The sequence below is a fragment of the Meles meles genome, chromosome 8 (assembly GCF_922984935.1).
Source record: "Meles meles chromosome 8, mMelMel3.1 paternal haplotype, whole genome shotgun sequence".
NCBI classification, from domain to species: Eukaryota; Metazoa; Chordata; class Mammalia; order Carnivora; family Mustelidae; genus Meles; species Meles meles.
The window spans coordinates 53,052,988-53,074,735 of record NC_060073.1 but is presented as its reverse complement, the minus strand read 5'-3'; the positions used below and the strand labels follow the sequence as shown (position 1 = coordinate 53,074,735).

Here is a 21,748-nt window from a genome sequence, read left to right as displayed (position 1 = left end):
TGCTGGCACCACTCTCCTGATTTTCTTTTTTCTGCATCAGCCATCCCTTCTCAACACCCATAGCTGGCTTCCCCTCTTCTGGTTATCATAGTGTCCAATGGCAGGGTCCTGGGGCCTCTTCGCCTTTCTCTCTGTATTTTCTTCCTAATTTATCTCTTAGCCTAATGACCTTACGTGGCGTATATATACTCATGATTCCTAAATTTATATCTCCAGCTCAAACTTCCCCAGTTCCAGGCTCATATATTTGATTATCTATTTACTATCTCCACTTGGATGCCACATAGACATTTCAGACTTTGCATATCAAGCAGGAACTCTTGATCCACCACCTTTCCCCCGGATAAAAAGCTATTTTTCCCGCAGTGTTCCCCATCTCAGTAAATGGCACCAGCATGGTCCCAGTAGCTATTACAGCAAAATCCGGAAGTCATCCTTGATTCCTCCCTTATCCTCACTCCTCATCTAAGCCACCACCAAGTCCCATCAACTACACCTGAAAAATGTATTGCATTTATTTCTCTCCGACTCTGTTGCTACCATCATTTTGCAACAACGCCACTGCAGTGTAAGCCTATCAGGTATCTCCAGTACCTAGCACAGCATCTAGCAAATAATAGATGTGCAATAATTTTTCCATAGATGAATACTGCTCAGCAATAATTCCCATGTGTCTTTAGAAATCTCCAATCTCAGTTCCTGGACATTTTCAGAGATACCTACAGACTTATTCACTTATTGAATCATTCATTCATTCAACAGTAATTGAGTATAGATTAATTGGTACTCGGCCCCATAACATATTTGACAGTGTCTTAAAGATGACAGAAGTTTGTATCCTGCTCCTATGAAAAAAGTCTGGCGGTGGGCAGGCAAGGGGCTGGCATGGCAGCTCTGGGAGCTAAGAGCTCTGCTTCCTTGCATCTTGTTGTTCTGCCATCCTGTTTATGGATTCCACTTTATAGTCTAATACGGCTAGTCCACCTCCAGTCATCACATCTGTATTCCATTCACCAGGAAAGAAGATGTGCTCGAGGAATGTCATACACCCCCCATTTAAGGGCACTTCCCGAAAATTGTCCCTACTTCCACCATCATGATAACTGTCCAAAACTGGGGATAACCAGCAACAAAGACCAGACAGATAACAATGTTTCCAGCTACAAGTGAGGATCCTCATTACCAGAGGACAAAAGAGGATAAATATTGAGAGGTAAGGAGCAGGTTCTTCCAAAGTTCCTATGTTATAGGTAATGTTCTGGTACTGGAATACAAAGCTTGGTAAGACATATGATCTAGGGCGTCTGGGTGGCTCAGTGGTTTAAAGCCTCTGCCTTCAGCTCAGGTCATGATCCCAGCATTCTGGGATCGAGCCCCGCATCGGGCTCTCTGCTCAGCAGGGAGCCTGCTTCCCCCTGCCACCTGCCTGCCTCTCTGTCTACTTGTGATCTCTGTCTGTCAAATAAATAAATAAAATCTTAAAAAAAAAAAAGACATACGCTCTATGTTCAAGGTAGGTAGTCTGATGGGGGAACAATATGTAAATGAATAACTACTCAAGATTTCGAGCCAGTCTTAGAAGACCTTGGTTTTTCTAAGTCCCCAAATATTCCTTGCATCCAAAGAGTTGAAAGAAAAGTGGACTGTTGTTCCAGGGATTTATGTTACTTATCTATACAGACAGTTTCAGAATTACAGTTTTCACCATGGGCATTTCTCAGCTCTCTTGTACCAGAGTTGGTATCGTCATGACACAGAGCAAAGTAGAGTTCATTCAAACCTCTATAAATACATCTAAACAACTCTGGTAATAGTTTTAATAGTTTTAAAATGCCCATTTCAGAAATGTGCTAAGACTCAACGATTTTTTTTAACTTGTCAGAAGATGAAACTTATTGACTGTTTTAAGACTACGAACTACAAGACCAAATTAAAAAAAAAAAAAAGCAATGCTAGCATGTCAAAAAGAAAAAAAAGAGGTCATCTTGTAACTTACCGTTATCCACTGGTTATCTAATAGTTCCTTAGCTGTGATTCTGTGAGCAGGATCTACTTTCATAAGCTGTTTCAAAACACTTTTAGCTGCAAATAAGGGAAAATCCTGAAAATCTTAACTACAATTAATACCATACATTTTCTAGTCTATTTGGGATTAGGTCTATATAATATGAGGGGAAGATTCTAATTATAAAATAAATATCATCAGAATAAATGGCAAATAAATAAAGTTTCAGGCCTAAAATAAGTTTTTATTGTCTGGATTTGCTTGTAAATGATCTACAGTAAAAATGGGCTAGATAATCAGCAATTTCCTCTTTAATTTTATTATGTAATTTATTTTTGTTGGAAGTTTTGGCTGCAACAATCATTGTGAAGAGATCACCATTTCCACAAGTAAATAGTGTTTATTTTTATGAGTACATTTGATGATGAAACAGAGATTGAGAGTATTTGAATTATTGGCCAAGTTTTTTCTTACGTACATTTGCTTTAGTAAATAATGACAGATCTATACTTACCACAATCACTTACGGACTCCCAGATTGGATCTTCAAAACGTAGTTCTCCCTTTCTTATTAGCTCAAAAAGCTTCTCTTCTGAGCTTGCCAAAAAGGGTGGTTCTCCACATAATCTACAACAAAGGCAATTGTTTTGTTCAGATTTTTTTTAATAATCAAAATGAGGCTATCAAAAATTAAGTTTCGGGGGGAGGAGTTAAGATGGCGGAGAAGTAGCAGCCTGAGACTACATCAGGTAACAGGAGATCAGCTCGATAGCTTATCTAAACATTGCAAACACCTACAAATCCAACGGGAGATCGAAGAGAAGAAGAACAGCAACTCTAGAAACAGAAAATCAACCACTTTCTGAAAGGTAGGACTGGCGGAGAAGTGAATCTAAAACGACGGGAAGATAGACCGCGGGGGGAGGGGCCGGCTCCCGGCAAGCGGCGGAGCAACAGAGCACAAAATCAGGACTTTTAAAAGTCTGTTCCACTGAGGGACATTGCTCCAGAGGCTAAACCAGGGTGAAGCCCACGCGGGGCCAGCGTGGCCCCAGGCCCCGCAGGGTCACAGAAGGACCGGGGGTGTCGGAGTGTCGGAGAGCTCGCAGGTATTAGAACGGAGAAGCTGGCTACAGAGACAGAGCCGAGGACTGAACTCTCAGCTCGGGGTTACCTTGAACTGGTCGCGGGCTGGGTGAGCTCGGAGCGCGGCTAGAGGCTGGGGATACGGGAGTGATTGGGTGCTGTCCTCTGGGGGCGCACTGAGGAGTGGGGCCCCAGGCTCTCGGCTCCTCCGGGCCGGAGACTGGGAGGCCGCCATTTTCATTCCCGTCCTCCGGAACGCTACGGAAAGCGTTCAGGGAACAAAAGCTCCCAAAAGCGAACCTGAGCCGATTACTTAGTCCAGCCGCCGGTAAGGGCGGTGCAATCCCGCCTCGGGCAAAGACACTTGAGAGTCACTACAACAGGCCCCTCCCCCAGAAGATCAACAAAATATCCAGCCAGGACGAAGTTCATCTATCAAGGAGAAAGCAGATTCAATTCCTAAGACAGCAAAGCAATTCCAGAGGAGGAGAAAGCAAAGCACGGAACTCATGGCTTTCTCTCCATGATTCTTTAGTCTTGCGGCTACTTCAATTTTTTTTTCTTTTTTCAATTTTTTTTCTTTTTTCAATTTTTTTTTCTTTTTTCTTTTTTCTTCTTCTGCTAAATTTTTTTAAAAATTTTACCCTTTTCTTTTTTAACGTTTTTTGACTAGGTCATCTAAATATATATATTTTTTCTTTCTTTTTTATATTTTTTTACTTGTTTTATTTAAAAAAAAATTTTTTTTTTTCAGAACCTGTTTTTATCCCCTTTCTCCCCCCCACAATTTGGGGTCTCTTCTGATTTGGTTACAGCGCATTTTTCCGGGGTCTTTGCCACCCTTTTAGTAGTTTATTTGCTCCTTCATACCCTTTTATCTGGACAAAATGACAAGGCGGAAAAAATCACCACAAACAAAAGAACAAGACACAGTACTGAAGGCTAGGGACCTAATCAACACAGACATTGGTAATATGTCAGATCAAGAGTTCAGAATGACGATTCTGAACATTCTAGCCGGGCTCGAAAAAGGCATGGAAGATATTAGAGAAACCCTCTCTGGAGATATTAAAGCCCTTTCTGGAGAAATTAAAGAACTAAAATCTAACCAAGTTGAAATCAAAAAAGCTATTAATGAGGTGCAATCAAAAATGGAGGCTCTCACTGCTAGGATAAATGAGGCAGAAGAAAGAATTAGTGATATAGAAGACCAAATGACAGAGAATAAAGAAGCTGAGCAAAAGAGGGACAAACAGCTACTGGACCATGAGGGGAGAATTCGAGAGATGAGTGACACCATAAGACGAAACAACATTAGAATAATTGGGATTCCAGAAGAAGAAGAAACAGAGAGGGGAGCAGAAGGTCTATTGGAGAGAATCATTGGAGAGAATTTCCCTAATATGGCAAAGGGAACAAGCATCAAAATCCAGGAGATGCAGAGAACCCACCTCAAAGTCAACAAGAATAGGTCCACACCCCGTCACCTAATAGTAAAATTTACAAGTCTTAGTGACAAAGAGAAAATCCTGAAAGCAGCCCGAGAAAAGAAGTCTGTAACATACAATGGTAAAAATATTAGATTGGTGGCAGACTTATCCACAGAGACCTGGCAGGCCAGAAAGAGCTGGCATGATATATTCAGAGCACTAAACGAGAAAAACATGCAGCCAAGAATACTCTATCCAGCTAGGCTATCATTGAAAATAGAAGGAGAGATAAAAAGCTTCCAGGACAAACAAAAACTGAAAGAATTTGCAAACACCAAACCAGCTCTACAGGAAATATTGAAAGGGGTCCTCTAAGCAAAGAGAGAGCCTAAAAGTAGTAGATCAGAAAGGTACAGAGACAATATACAGTAACAGTCACCTTACAGGCTAATAATGGCACTAAATTCATATCTCTCAATAGTACCCTGAATGTTAATGGGCTAAATGCCCCAATCAAAAGACACAGGGTATCAGAATGGATAAAAACACAAAACCCATCAGTATGTTGCCTACAAGAAACTCATTTTAGACGCGAAGACACCTCCAGATTTAAAGTGAGGGGGTGGAAAACAATTTACCATGCTAATGGGCATCAGAAGAAAGCTGGGTGGCAATCCTTATATCAGATCAATTAGATTTTAAGCCAAAGACTATAATAAGAAATGAGGAAGGACACTATATCCTACTCAAAGGGTCTGTCCAACAAGAAGATCTAACAATTTTAAATATCTATGCCCCTAACATGGGAGCAGCCAACTATATCAACCAATTAATAACAAAATCAAAGAAACACATCAATAATAATACAATAATAGTAGGGGACTTTAACACTCCCCTCACTGAAATGGACAGATCATCCAAGCAAAAGATCAACAAGGAAATAAAGGCCTTAAATGACACACTGGACCAGATGGACATCACAGATATCTTCAGAACATTTCATCCCAAAGCAACAGAATACACATTCTTCTCTAGTGCACATGGAACCTTCTCCAGAATAGATCACATCCTAGGTCACAAATCAGGTCTCAACCGGTATCAAAAGATTGGGATCATTCCCTGCATATTTTCAGACCACAATGCTCTGAAGCTAGAACTCAATCACAAGAGGAAAGCTGGAAAGAACCCAAATACATGGAGACTAAACAGCATCCTTCTAAAGAATGAATGGGTTAACCAGGAAATTAAAGAAGAATTGAAAAAATTCATGGAAACCAATGATAATGAAAACACAACAGTTCAAAATCTGTGGGACACAGCAAAGGCAGTCCTGAGAGGAAAATATATAGCGGTACAAGCCTTTCTCAAGAAACAAGAAAGGTCCCAAGTACACAACCTAACCCTACGCGTAAAGGAGCTGGAGAAAGAACAAGAAAGAAACCCTAAACCCAGCAGGAGAAGAGAAATCATAAAGATCAGAGCAGAAATCAATGAAATAGAAACCAAAAAAACAATAGAACAAATCAATGAAACTAGGAGCTGGTTCTTTGAAAGAATCAATAAGATTGATAAACCCCTGGCCAGACTCATCAAAAAGAAAAGAGAAAGGACCCAAATAAATAAAATCATGAATGAAAGAGGAGAGATCACAACTAACACCAAAGAAATACAGACAATTATAAGAACATACTATGAGCAACTCTACGCCAACAAATTTGACAATCTGGAAGAAATGGATGCATTCCTAGAGACATATCAACTACCACAACTGAACCAGGAAGAAATAGAAAACCTGAACAGGCCCATAACCAGTAAGGAGATTGAAACAGTCATCAAAAATCTCCAAACAAACAAAAGCCCAGGGCCAGACGGCTTCCCAGGGGAATTCTACCAAACATTTAAAGAAGAACTCATTCCTATTCTCCTGAAACTGTTCCAAAAAATAGAAATGGAAGGAAAACTTCCAAACTCATTTTATGAGGCCAGCATCACCTTGATCCCAAAACAAAGGATCCCACCAAAAAAGAGAACTACAGACCAATATCCTTGATGAACACAGACGCAAAAATTCTCGCCAAAATACTAGCCAATAGGATTCAACAGTACATTAAAAGGATTATTCACCACGATCAAGTGGGATTTATTCCAGGGCTGCAGGGTTGGTTCAACATCCGCAAATCAATCAATGTGATAGAACACATTAATAAAAGAAAGAACAAGAACCATATGATACTCTCAATAGATGCTGAAAAAGCATTTGACAAAGTACAGCATCCCTTCCTGATCAAAACTCTTCAAAGTGTAGGGATAGAGGGCACATACCTCAATATTATCAAAGCCATCTATGAAAAACCCACCGCAAATATCATTCTCAATGGAGAAAAACTGAAAGCTTTTCCGCTAAGGTCAGGAACACGGCAGGGATGTCCATTATCACCACTGCTATTCAACATAGTACTAGAAGTCCTAGCCTCAGCAATCAGACAACAAAAAGAAATTAAAGGCATCCAAATTGGTAAAGAAGAAGTCAAACTATCACTCTTCACAGATGATATGATACTATATGTGGAAAACCCAAAAGACTCCACTCCAAAACTGCTAGAACTTGTACAGGAATTCAGTAAAGTGTCAGGATATAAAATCAATGCACAGAAATCAGTTGCATTTCTGTACACCAACAACAAGACTGAAGAAAGAGAAATTAAGGAGTCAATCCCATTTACAATTGTACCCAAAACTATAAGATACCTAGGAATAAACCTAACCAAAGAGACTAAGAATCTATACACAGAAAATTATAAAGTACTCATGAAAGAAATTGAGGAAGACACAAAAAATGGAAAAATGTTCCATGCTCCTGGATTGGAAGAATAAATATTGTGAAAATGTCTATGCTACCTAAAGCAATCTACACATTTAATGCAATCCCTATCAAAATACCATCCATTTTTTTCAAAGAAATGGAACAAATAATCCTAAAATTTATATGGAACCAGAAAAGACCTCGAATAGCCAAAGGAATATTGAAGAACAAAGCCAAAGTTGGTGGCATCACAATTCCGGACTTCAAGCTCTATTACAAAGCTGTCATCATCAAGACAGCATGGTACTGGCACAAAAACAGACACATAGATCAGTGGAACAGAATAGAGAGCCCAGAAATCGACCCTCAACTCTATGGTCAACTCATCTTCGACAAAGCAGGAAAGAATGTCCAATGGAAAAAAGACAGCCTCTTCAATAAATGGTGCTGGGAAAATTGGACAGCCACATGCAGAAAAATGAAATTGGACCACTTCCTTACACCACACACGAAAATAGATTCCAAATGGATGAAGGACCTCAATGTGAGAAAGGAATCCATCAAAATCCTTGAGGAGAATGCAGGCAGCAACCTCTTCGACCTCAGCCGTAGCAACATCTTCCTAGGAACAACGGCAAAGGCAAGGGAAGCAAGGGCAAAAATGAACTATTGGGATTTCATCAAGATCAAAAGCTTTTGCACAGCAAAGGAAACAGTTAACAAAACCAAAAGACAACTAACAGAATGGGAGAAGATATTTGCAAACGACATATCAGATAAAGGGCTAGTATCCAAAATCTATAAGGAACGTAGCAAACTCAACACCCAAAGAACAAACAATCCAATCAAGAAATGGGCAGAGGACATGAACAGACATTTCTGCAAAGAAGACATCCAGATGGCCAACAGACACATGAAAAAGTACTCCACATCACTCGGCATCAGGGAAATACAAATCAAAACCACAATGAGATATCACCTCACACCAGTCGGAATGGCTAAAATGAACAAGTCAGGAAATGACAGATGCTGGAGAGGATGTGAAGAAAGGGGAACCCTCCTCCACTGTTGGTGGGAATGCAAGCTGGTGCAACCACTCTGGAAAACAGCATGGAGGTTCCTCAGAATGTTGAAAATAGAACTACCCTATGACCCAGCAATTGCACTACTGGGTATTTACCCTAAAGATACAAACATAGTGATCCGAAGGGGCACGTGTACCCGAATGTTTATAGCAGCAATGTCTACAATAGCCAGACTATGGAAAGAACCTAGATGTCCATCAACAGATGAATGGATAAAGAAGATGTGGTATATATACACAATGGAATACTATGCAGCCATCAAAAGAAATGAAATCTTGCCATTTGCGACGACGTGGATGGAACTAGAGCGTATCATGCTTAGTGAAATAAGTCAATCGGAGAAAGACAACTATCATATGATCTCCCTGATATGAGGACATGGAGAAGCAACATGGGGGGGTAGGGGGATAGGAGAAGAATAAATGAAACAAGATGGGATTGGGAGGGAGACAAACCATAAATGACTCTTAATCTCACAAAACAAACTGGGGGTTCCTGGGGGGAGGTGGGATTGGGAGAGGGGGAGCGGGCTATGGACATTGGGGAGGGGAGGCGAACCATAAGAGACTATGGACTCTGAAAAACAACCTGAGGGTTTTGAAGGGTCAGGGGTGGGAGGTTGGGGCAACCTGAGGGTTTTGAAGGGTCAAGGGTGGGAGGTTGGGGGAACAGGTGGTGGGTAATGGGGAGGGCACGTTTTGCATGGAGCACTGGGTGTTGTGCAAAAAGAATGAATACTGTTACGCTGAAAAAATAAATAAAATGGAGAAGATAAAAAAAAAAGAAGTGGAAAAAAAAATAAAATAAAAACAAAAAAAAAATTAAGTTTCCATAGAACTTGGAAGTAGTGGTGCTTCAAATTTAAGTAAAGGGTAGCTAGAGATGGTTATCTCTCACTGGATGTAGCAATGGAAGCAAAGGAGGTTTTGCAAGATCAGTGATAGGACCTTATATACACTGAAATCTCCAGATCTCCACATTACCCAAAGGTCTTCCAGGTGGGGAAAACTTAAATAGCTTAAATAGGACCAAAATACAGGCAGATGTGTGATTTTAAATGCACAAATAATAGTGGAGATACACTTCAATGTGAGCAAAGGTAAGGGGATGCTTAAGGTACATCATTCAAACTGGACTTAAGGGAAAATATACTGAGTTATCAGAGTCCTTTGGGCATTTTCAGAGTCTAATGACCATGTAAGGGCTTTATCCACGGTAAAACACTATACCAACGTTACTAAGAATAACCCTGTGGTCTATATGCTCTGAGCCAAAGGCAAAAATCCACTAAAAAGGCCACAACTTTTCAAAAATGGTATACAAAATGAAGATAGTCTGGATGAGGAAAGTCAGATGATGATACTGATTTGACCGTTTATTCTGGAGTGAAAGCTGAGCATACCTAATGACCAACATCAGTAAAACCACTGGCAGTATGTATAGAGTAAACATGGGCTTGAGGCACATTCTGTAGCACAGGGCCTGTGTGTCTTCAAGATATCTTACAAGGAAGTATTGTATTAGTGCACCTGTGGCTCTGTTGGTTAAGCCTCTGGCTCTTGATTTTGGCTCAGGTCATGATCTCAGGGTCATGAGATTGAGCCCTAAGCCCAGAGATAACTCCACACTGAGTGTGGAGTCTGCTTGTCCATCTCATCCCCCTTAGTCCCTCCTCACCTCATGCACACATGTACACACTCTCTCTTTAAAATCAATCAATCAATCTTTTTTTTTTTTAAGGAAGCATTATAATATATTTCACAATGAGCCTGGTAAGCCTGTACTTCAGTAAGTAATCCAGTCCAAAACTATAAGAACTTGCTTAAAAGCCAAGTTCAATTCTTCATTGTACATTCTCAACACATGTTAGTCATTATCTTTACTGTCAACCCCAAAAACGAAATACAACACTGTAGCCAACAACCGGGTCTTCCCAATGATGACCAGACAGAAGCTGGACTGGGACTTGTCACAGAGGCAACAGTGTATGTCTGTTGTTCAACTCTTAGGATTATATTTTTCTAACTTTATGACTTAAAGAATAAAATGGCATAACCCCATTATACTTCCCAAATGCTAGCCTATCATGTACATAAGTATAATGATCTCTAAGTCTCCAAGCAGTTAGATTTTTGCTGATATTTAAAGTTCTATTTTTTTTTTAAGATTTTATTTATTTATTTGACAGAGAGAAGATCACAAGTAGGCAGAGAGGCAGGCAGAGAGAGAGGAGGAAGCAGGCTCCCTGCGGAGCAGAGCGCCCGATGCGGGGCTCGATCCCAGGATCCCGAGATCATGACCCGAGCCGAAGGCAGCGGCTTAATCCACTGAGCCACCCAGGCACCTCTAAAGTTCTATTTTAAAGTTCTTTTAAAATCTTTGCTATGAACATTTTTAAAATTCATCTAAATTTGATAAATATTTAACATGATAATGAGGATGAGGATGATGATGATTTCCTAGGGAAAAAGTTGCTTTCATCCTTGTAGTTTATCAACCTAGGCTAGAAAACAGAGCTTTTCATTTGCAATAGCTTCTTGCTAGGAGATCAGTATTTATCAAGTTGTTCTACAATCTCTTATTTTAATACTTTTTATTTCTCCAGTTCATTCTGACCCTCCTGTCTCTGATTTTATTTGCCTCACTAGTGTTTAGTTTTAAAATGCAATAAAAAAGGCCAGAAAAATGGTCTTATGGACAATTACTATCTATTATAACAAGTACAGGCCAGCAAAAGTCCAGCTCATTGAGTCTGTTAACAACCAGTGATATGCACATTTACCAATTTCTTAGCTGCTCCTGCATTGCCTGACTAGCATGCAGCTATAGCTCAAGGGCTGTGTTTAAAAAAAAGTCCCCCTTTTTTCTGTCCTTTGCAATTTTATTTACACAAAATGTATCTAATGGTTGGTCAATCAGCAGCATATGAAATTTTATGACAGCAATTTTCTGCACATCCAGAAAAAGGGAATCCAAGACATGAAAAATGCCTCTTAAAACCTTTCTATTATTTTCAGTTGCCTATATCCTAGGAATCACAACAGCAGAGGATAGTACCCGTGAAGAGTATTCATGTTAATTTCACCTTGAGAAAGTACGTTATCATTGTCCAATTAAGCAGAAATGAATCAGGGGTAACTGATAAACAAGAAAATACCCCCCCCCCGGAGAAGGTAATATGTTTGTGCCCTTGGTGAAAGAAATTATCTATAAGAACACCAGGCTCAGGCAAATTAATGAATAGGCACTGATTAGCTAAGTAAAAGTCTACTGTAAAGGAAAAAAGATGTCATTACAATGACATGCAGCCATGCTCTGAAGCAGAAAAATTAAAATTATATCTTTAAGAAGGAGAAAAAATTTTAGATGTGTACTACACTCTCACTTTCTTTAACAACAAATTCAAACTAAGCAGGCAGCAAACATCACATGAATTGTGTAATAATAGATTACATATATTATGTTTGACTTGTCTGGAAATTCTTACAAGTATAAAACACTAATTTAAAATAGGATACTTTTAATTAAAAACTAAGGCTCAGAATTTTTACAGTACAATTCTAATTAGCACAAAACAATGATCAAAAACTTTGTGAATACGTTTACACTTTATGAAATCTACGCAGTGATGTGTGTTGACCATCTGAGTTACAGCTACAATCACATCTTCCAGTTCCTACTGCCTGTGTATTCCATTTCACAGCACTGTGAAAATGTAACTACTCTGATGTTAATATTTAGAAATGATCTGGAAGAGGGAGTGCACAATGAAATCTCCAGTATGACCATAAAACTAATGTTGCATCAGCATAAAAATATTCCTACTTACCACAAGGCAGAACAATGGCCACTAACTTTTCAGAACACCTCTTAGACAATTCGTTTTAATTCAATTTTACAAACATATATTGAGCACTGCTTCATGCCTACTATGGTACCAGATATGAGGGATGCAAAGATGAATAATATAAACTCTCTGTCCTTCATGGACTTTGGAGCAAGGAGAACAAAAACAGAAAAAAATACATACACACACTCTAATAATTATATTACAATCCTAAAATTTGTATGGAACCAGAAGTGACTCTGAATTGCTAAGGAAATGTTGAAAAATAAAAATAAAACTGGCAGCATCCCATTGCCCGATTTCAAGCTTTACTACAAAGCTGTGATCACTAAGACAGCATGGTACTGGCACAAAAACAGACACATAGACCAGCCCAGATATGGACCATCAATGCTATGGTATTAGCATATACCATATACCATATACCATTGCTAATATAGTATATTAGCAAATAATCTTCGGCAAAAAGGAAAAAATATTCAGTGGAAAAAGACAGTCTCTTCAATAAACAGTGCTGGGAAAATTGGACAGCTCTGTACAGAAGAATGAAACTTGACCATTCTCTTACACCATACACAAAGATAAACTCGAAATGGATAAAAGACCTCAATGTGAGGCAGGAATCTATCAAATTCCTAGAGAAGAACATAGGCAGTAACCTCTTCGACATGGGCCACGGCAACTTCTTTCAAGACATGTCTCCAAAGGCAAAGGAAACAAAAGCGAAAATGAACTTTTGGGACTTCATCGAGATCAAAAGTTTCTGCACAGCAAAGGAAACCCTCAATAATAATTATATTACAATAATATAATCTAGTTTTTAAAAGTGCTATGAGAACACAGGAAAGTGAACAATTCTATCAAATTCACACATGTGCCAACTTTCCTGATGAAATATTATTGTTTTTCTTTCAGTGTTATTGTTTCGCATGCATTTTGTCTGTTGCTTTAAATCCTCTGTGGAGTGTGGGAATGTATGTACATAATGAATGCAGGAACTCCACTGGGGTAGATAGGAATTAGGGAAACAGAAGGCATTAATGTTTGAGCTGGAGGGCCCAGGAGAAAGGTTAGTAGAGAAGTGAAAAAACATTGTAAGCAGAGGGAACTGCATGAGCAAAGACTCAGACATGTGATACAGGGTATGTGACTCATAAAGAATGGCCTAGAGTGCCAAAGCATATGGCAGATGCATGGAAACACAGTTAGCTGAGACTGGAAAGGCGTGCTGGAGCTAGGTTGTGGGAGGCTTGTTGTTGTGCCCTGCCGGGAGGCTCTGACATTCTTCTATAACAAGGGAGAATTACCAGAGGTTGTGAATCAGAAAAACAGTACAATCAGATCTGTGATTTAGAAAGACAATCCTGACATCGATGTGAAGGATGAATTGCGGACGGAGACTGGAAGCAGGGAGAACAGTCAGATAGACATTGTCATATTCTAGAAGATGGATCATAAGGAGAAATGATACAAGTGAAGAGAAATGAAGAGGTGGGGACACTGCAAAGGCAAAATGAACAGGACGTGGGGTTTGATGGAATCTTGAGGGTGAGCCCCAAACAGTGATGTTTTCAGTAGCAGTAAGAGGACTGGGAACCATAAGATAGTCCCCAGATCACCAGTTCCCAGGGCGGAACCCCTGTCCAGTTAGTGTTCACTCCTCATATATGCCCGGTCCCCAGGGCAGCCAAGTACCAGGCCCCAGTACCTCTCTCTACCCCATGGGCTATAAGTGACTCTCTTGAGAAAACAGAAAGAAACTTCCTGGTCTGTAGCAGAAGATCAGAGGGGTAGAGATGTTAAGCAAGTTTTCACTTGGCTCAGAGCGCACCAGGTATTGCAGCATTCAGAGGTCAATGAAAAGCAAAGCTGTATGTTACAAGTTTATAGTATTAAAAACTATCTAATGGATTTAGCTGACAACTAATAAGAGAGCTTTTAGAATGGCTTCCCAATTGTGTTTTCAGTCACTTTTTAAAAACTCTATCGTCGAGTTTTCATTTAAAGTCTATGTAATTCTAGTCTGCTGTTAGAGAACATCCATTCATTTTAAACTGCACGTTTAGCAGGCTACTTACAGAAGGTACATTATGACGCCTATGCTCCAAATGTCACACTGCTGGCTGTAGTCATGGGCATTGATAACTTCAGGGGCTGCCAAATAAGCAGAAATGAAATAGTATTAATAATACAATAAATGAAGTTAAACGCTTAAACACAAAGCATGAAAAATGTGCTGATGTGTTGTAATTTATTCCCCCATAGGGAAAAAGAGAACCAACAGCAGATGTTAAATGAATAATGTACGGGACTTAACAATTGATGTCACTGTACCCTCACTCCTGTCATTTAGCTTCTAATGGAACGATGGCATAAACTGTGTAACTAAATGTACTACTCTCCATTCCTCTGAAATTGTTAAGAAATGATTTTGCAAAGATTGTGTAGTTATAGTAGAAGACAACAGTATCTCAGTTCTTTTCCCAAAATAGAACTGAATATATGCCTTAAGTGGATATAATTTAAAGCAAGTCCAATATGTGGAAATCTGGATTCACAGAGAAACTAAGATAAATGGTTAAAATCATTATAGTAAAATAATAATAATAATAATAATATCACTCCTATGAGAGAATATGAGTTAATTTCCACATTTTCTAAATGAGAAAACTAAGACAAAGAGAAAGCTCCTACGGCAAAACTGGATCAAAAAGCCAACTAGGACCAGGATCCAGGTACTCCTGACTCCCCAACTCTGTGCTCCATACTTTATAATGTGTTCACAATATGGCTCCTTTAAACACTCTCCTCAAAGTAGTTGTGTGTGGGGCGGGGGGAGGGAGCAATTTACTTTAAGATAGCACGTTTTAATGATTAGATAACTTTATAATGGCTGGCTTTTTAGATGGCTTTTAAAATGTCACATATGATATTTCAGGAATAGTCTATTGTGCCTCTATGGCTAGGGAGCAAACATCTTCCTTTAAGGAAAAAGAAAGAATAGAACAGATATAAACATAAAAATGAAATATAGGTGTATATATTTCAATAGAATTTTAATGTTTACAAAAGCACTTTTTTGTAAATTATGTTATTTCTGTAAATCACATGAAGAAACTTGTGAGATGGTTATGTAGGCATTCGGCTCACTTTGCCAGTAAGGAGACTAAGGTTCAGGTACAGAAGTGACTTGCCTCAAATTACGCAGCTACCGAGTGCCTCCCACATAAAAGGTGTTTTTATTTTAGAAGAGTTTCATTCTCCTGCCACACACACACACACACACACACACACACACACACACACACACCCCTTTTATAACTAATAAAAGCAAATGGCATTTCACTTCTTCTGCTTCCTGTCAAAGGAACTAAAAAGCAACAAAAAGGAACCAAAAAATAAGAAGAAACAACGAGTAAAGGCTCAACTATAGATAATTAACAAAACTGAGTTACTCTTGTTTCATTTATTCTTCAAGATGGGATTGGGAGGGAGACAAACCATAAATGACTCTTAATCTCACAAAACAAACTGGGGGTTGCTGCGGGGAGGTGGGATTGGGGGAGGGGGAGCGGGCTATGGACATTGGGGAGGGGACGCGAACCATAAAAGACTATGGACTCTGAAAAACAACCTGAGGGTTTTGAAGGGTCAGGGGTGGGAGGTTGGGGCAACCTGAGGGTTTTGAAGGGTCAGGGGTGGGAGGTTGGGGGAACAGGTGGTGGGTAATGGAGAGGGCACGTTTTGCATGGAGCACTGGGTGTTGTGCAAAAAGAATGAATACTGTTACACTGAAAAAATAAATAAAATGAGAAAAAAAAAAAACTGAGTTACTCATTTCCAAGTCATTGAAAAATAATTAGCATTTTCCTCTAAGCAACTATTATTCCTTACCTCTACTTAAACTCTTTAAATACTGAATCACTAAAGTTCAGGTGGCTCTGTGGTAGTGAGTCTCCGACAAGGGCAAGTCTATGACTTGCATCCACACTGGGTGCCCGCACTACGGGGCCGGAATGGCGGCCTCGGTCTCTCAGAGCCATCTTAATGACCGGGGAGTGTCTCCGTGTGTGCTGCCATCACGGCTCTCACAGGGAGGCAGAGGCCAGAGTAACGGTGCCAGGGAGCCATTTAGGAAGTCAGCAAAGCTCTACAAACCATCTGTCTTCTCTCTTGTTCTCTCACTTGTTATCAGTGTAGACAGCTAATAAGCAGGCATAAAACTCAGGGTACTTGGATATATTTTCCCCATGTAACTACAGACCAGATGTCTTTTGCCAACAGGAGGATATGAACAGAATCTAAAGTAGCCTTTACCCAAATAAGATAAAACAGTTTCAAGACTTAATACATCAAGGAGGGGGAAAAACAACAACAACAAAACCAGAACTAGGTATACTCCTCTGCAAGAAAAATGAATAAACTACAGATACGACATGGGTAAGTCTCAAAATCATGACATGGAACAGACAAAGACAGACACAAGAATGTATGCTGTCTGATTCAATTTAAATGAAGTTCTAGACAAGCAAAATTAAGCTTTGGTGATAAAAATCATCTGTGGTTGCTGTGGTTTGGGTGGGAGACTAACAGAGGGAGACACAAAGGAATTTTCTGGGGTGACAGAGATGTTCTGTAGCTTCATTGGGGTGGTGATTCTATAAGCATATGCATTTGTCAAAAGTCATCAAACTTTACACTTAAAATTTGTGCATTTTATTTTTTATTTTTTATTTTTTTCATAAAATTTGTGCATTTTATTATATGGAAATTATATTTCAATAAAGTAAGATTTTTCTAAAGAAATCTCTAAAAGGTACAAAAAGATTTGTCAAAGCCTCATCTTGGTAGATGACTTTAATAACTCTCTCAGAAATCAACAGAGGTAAACAAAATTAACAACATGGAAAGTTAAAATCACAAAGGTATCACATTTGATTTTATAAATACATATGTAGAGAAATTTTTGTGGTCAACAAAGTAGGAATATACATACTTTCTAAATATCCAGTGCAACATTTGCAAAAACCAACCATGTGTTCAATCACACACAAAAAATATTCCTAGAAGTTGAAAACCATTAAGTCACAATTGCCTAGGCCAATGAAGAAAACCAGACAGAAAAACCAAAAGGCTAGGAAAACTACCACATATTCACATGAATGTCAAACACATTCTAACCACCTGGAAAATTATAAAAGCACTTCTAAATAATTCTTAAAGACTAAAACTAAAATGATAGACTACTAAGAAATGAATAATAGAAGACTGTCTAGCAAAAAAAAAAAAATGGTCAAGGAAATACTCAGAGTGAACAAAGAAATACTCAGACTGAACCTAAATAGACATTTAAAAAAAAATTTAAAAAAATAACCATTTTTAAAAACCATTTAACTTAGGAAGTTAAAAAAATAAACCAAAAGAAAATAGAATGAATCCAGAAAAATGAAAGCAGAAATTTTTTTAAAAAGGTTTTATTTATTTATTTGACAGAGAGAGATCACAAGTAGGCAGAGAGGCAGGTGGGGCGGGGGTGGGGAGAGAGGCAGACTCCCTGCTGAGCAGAGAGTCCAATGCAGGGCTAGATCCCAGGACCCTGAGATCATGACCTGAGCCAAAGGCAGAGGCTTAACCCACTGAGCCACCCAGGTGCCCCTAAAAACAGAAATTAATGAAAAAGTCAACCAAATAATATTAGACTTGAGCTGGTTCCTTGAAAGCCCAATAAATTGTCCTAACCACTAACAAATTTAATCAAGAAAAAAATGGTTTGTATTATTACAAGAGCTTAAATTGAGCACTGTCAGGTATTGTGCTAAGCACTTTACATATATTTTCTTGTTTAATTCTCATGTCAACTTGATAAGAAAGATCTTATTATTACCATCCTAAGTATATCCTCTCCCCTTCCCTGTTTTATTTTTCTTTTTAGCACTTCTCTCTAACATCCCAGGTAATAGCAGACATTTTATTTTTTTAGTTTGTTTAATGTTTGCACCAACATGACATTTTTATGCTTTGTTCACTGTTGTATTCCCAATACCCAGACCAGTCCTGACACAAAGTAGACCCTCAACAATTTGTTAAATGGATAACATAATCTCCATTATACAGATGTAGAACCACAACAAATGAGTTAAATTGTTTGCCCAGGGCTCACCAGACTAAGTGGCAGAGCTGGACTTCTGAGTTAGCCAGGTTACGTCACAGGCCATATTGCTAATCTTACATCACATGACCATCTTAAAAAATATTAGGAGTTATTAGGGGGATAGGCACAGATATATTGGAGAATCAGAAAATTATAATATATGCATATTTATGCCAATAAAACTTAAAATCTCCAAGTAATGCACAATTTTCTAGAAAAATATAAATTATAAAAATGATTCAAAAAGGTGTGGCAAACTTGAATAACCCAATATAAATTGAAAATATAATAGAAACTTAATCTACCAAAAGTACCAGGGCCAAAAAAATTTTTAGGGGAAATTTCATCAAATTAGTAGTTTATTAATATAACAGATAACTTCTGTTACTTAAGTGATTTGTGCGCATGCCATTTTATTTTTTAAATGCGGTTAGCATAACACTGACATCAAAAAAGACAAAGGCAGCACAAAAGAAAGAAATCAACACTCAAAACTCTTAAGTAAAGTGGTGACAAATTGAATAAGGCAGTTTATTAACCCACGTGGAGTTTAATCTAAAAGTGCAAGGATGGTTCAACATTTTCGAAACCTATTAATGCAATTATTTCACCAATAAATTTAAAGAGAAAAATATATAATCATTTCTTGGGTACAGATTTGAATAGACATTTCATCAAAGAAGATTATGAATGACTAATAACTACATGAAAAGATGCTCAACATCATTGGTCATTAGGAAAATTAAACTACCAAATTAAAAACCACAATGAGATACTACTTCATACCCATTAAAGTGGTTATAATTAGAAAGAAAGGTAATTATCAAGAGTCAACAAGGATACAAAGAAACTGGAACCCTCATACGGTTGTTAGTAGAAAGGTCAAATGCTACATTCACTTTGAAAAAACATTTGGCAGTTTCTTAAAAAATCAAACATAAAGATGTAGGAGTCTGGGTAGTTCAGTTGGTTAAGGGTCTGCCTTGGACCCAGGTCATTATCTCGGGGTCTGGGATGGAGACCTGCACCAGGTTCCCTGCTCAGTGGGGAGCCTGGTTCTCCCTCTGCCTCCTCTGCTCCCCCACTTGTGCTCTCTCTCTAATAAATAAATAAATAATTTTTTAAAAAGTTAAACATAGTCTACAACCCAGCAACTTCACTCTTAGGTAGCTACCCAAGGAAAATGTGTCCACATTAAAATTTGTACACAGTGGTTCATAGCAGCATTATTCATAATAGCCACAAACAGGAAACAATCTACACGTCCATCAGCTAATGGATAAACGAAATGTGCCATCTCCATACAACACACAACTGTTCAAAAATATAAAGGGCTAGGCTACAGATACAACAGGAAGATACTTCAAAAACATTATGCTAAGTGAAAGAAGTCTGACATAAAAGATGACATATGTATGACTCCATTTAGATGAAGTGTCCAGAAAAGGTAAATATAGATTCGTGGTTAGCTGGGGCTGGGATGGGAATGAGATGAAGGTCAAAGGGCATGAGGCAACATTCTGAGGTAGAATTATTCTAAAACTGAATTGTGGTGATGGCTGTACAACTCTGTGAATGTAGGAAAAATCACTGAATAGTACATTTTTTATGGCATTTAAATAGTACTTCAGTAAAGATGTTCAAAGTTTCACTCAGAAAAATGGTAAACTGTTGCTTTACAAAATATATTTAATCAGTAGCTTTAGGATGTACCAGCTGATGGCGATAAAATTGGATAAAAATGGAAAGAAACAAAACACACACATGATTTCAGCATGAGTTAACAAAACCAATAATTAAGTTTGGGGTATGATTACCTAAGAGATACAAACAACTATAAGAAGAGACCCAAAAAGGAAAACAATAAAAACTACAATCTTCTAAGATAAGAACTGGGAGAAAAATGCTGAAACAGTGAGATTATTTGATCTAAGAAAAGAAAAAGTATCTTGATCAGGGCCAGTAAGGCAAATTATGGGCAAAATCAAATTGCTTGAGGGTTTTTTTTTTCTGTTTTTTTTTAATTGTAGTTGACATACCATATTATATTACTTTCAGATATATGACATAGTGATTCTACGTTTATGTACAATATTAAGTGATCACCATGAAAACTCTAGGTACTACACAAAGTTATTATAATATTATTGACTATATTCTCTATGCCATACTTTACATCCCCATGACTTACTTATTTTATAATTGGAAGATTATACCTCTTAATCCGCTTTACTTATTTTGCCCATCTACCCCTAAACTACCAGTTTGTTCTCTGTATCTACAAGTCTGTTTCTGTTTTGTTTTGTTTGTTCATTTGTTTTATTTTTTTAGATTCCTTATTTAAGTGAAGTCATATGGTATTTTCTTCTTTCTGTCTGATTTATTTAACTTAGCATAATACTCTCTAGGTCCATCTGTGTTGTCTGCAAAAGGCAAGATTTCATTCTTTCTTATGGCTGAGTAATAACACACACTCATCCATACCACATCTTCTTTATCCATTCCTCTAGTGATGGACACAGAAGTTGCTTCCATATCTTGGCTACTATAAATATTGCTGCAGTGAACATGGAAGTACACATATCTTTCCAAATTAGGTCTTTATTTTCTTCACATACTCAGAAGTGGAATTATTGTATCATATGGCATTCCTATTTTTAACTTTTTGAGGAACCTCCACACTGTTTTCCATCGTGGTTACACCAATTTACATTCCCACCAACAGTTCACAAGGGGTCTTTTTCTCCTCATTCTTGCCAACATTTGTTGTTTCCTGTGTTGTTGATTTTAGCCATTCCGACAGGTGTTAGGTGTTACCTTCTTGTGGTTTTGATTTGCATTTCTCTGATGATGAGTGATGTTGAGCGTCTTTTTATGTGTCTATTAGCCATTTGTGTGTCTTCTTTGGAGAAATGTGTGCTCATATCATCTGCCCATTTTTTTAATCGAATTGGTTTTTTGGTATTGAGTTTTAGGAGTTCTTTCATGTTGCATAAGTTTTAATCTACATTAATGGTTCAATCTCTTTATATAGAAAGATCATTTTAAATCAACTAACTTACCCATATAGATAGGAGTCCCACATGTGGTCTGCAGCATGGCTTCACTCCTTCCATGCTTCTTCACTGCTAAGCCAAAATCAGTCACCTGGAAAAAGAAACTCAGTCACCTGTTTTCCTTATCCCAGTGTTTACTCATTCAAAGGTAGGAGTCCCAACACACTGTAATTGCACTGTATTTAATTCAGAGATACCAGCAGATGGAGGGGCTTTGCTTGTACTACCACTAAGGACCTTGCTATCACTTCCTATCCACCCCTCTTTGTGAAGAAGAAAGTGATA

General features: G+C 38.3%; 1 protein-coding gene across 2 annotated transcripts in view; it reads right to left on the bottom strand.

The window, feature by feature from the left end:
* Positions 1-21,748, bottom strand: part of STK33 (serine/threonine kinase 33) — a 69,893-nt gene that overhangs the window by 31,582 nt on the left and 16,563 nt on the right. For both annotated transcript variants that reach the window (XM_046017058.1, XM_046017059.1), the window contains exons 7-10: positions 21,470-21,554; positions 14,335-14,410; positions 2,520-2,632; positions 1,997-2,082 (exon numbers count right to left, since the gene is read on the bottom strand). In XM_046017058.1, coding sequence (XP_045873014.1) covers positions 1,997-2,082; positions 2,520-2,632; positions 14,335-14,410; positions 21,470-21,554 — 360 coding nt within the window. The remainder of the gene's footprint in view (positions 1-1,996; positions 2,083-2,519; positions 2,633-14,334; positions 14,411-21,469; positions 21,555-21,748) is intronic.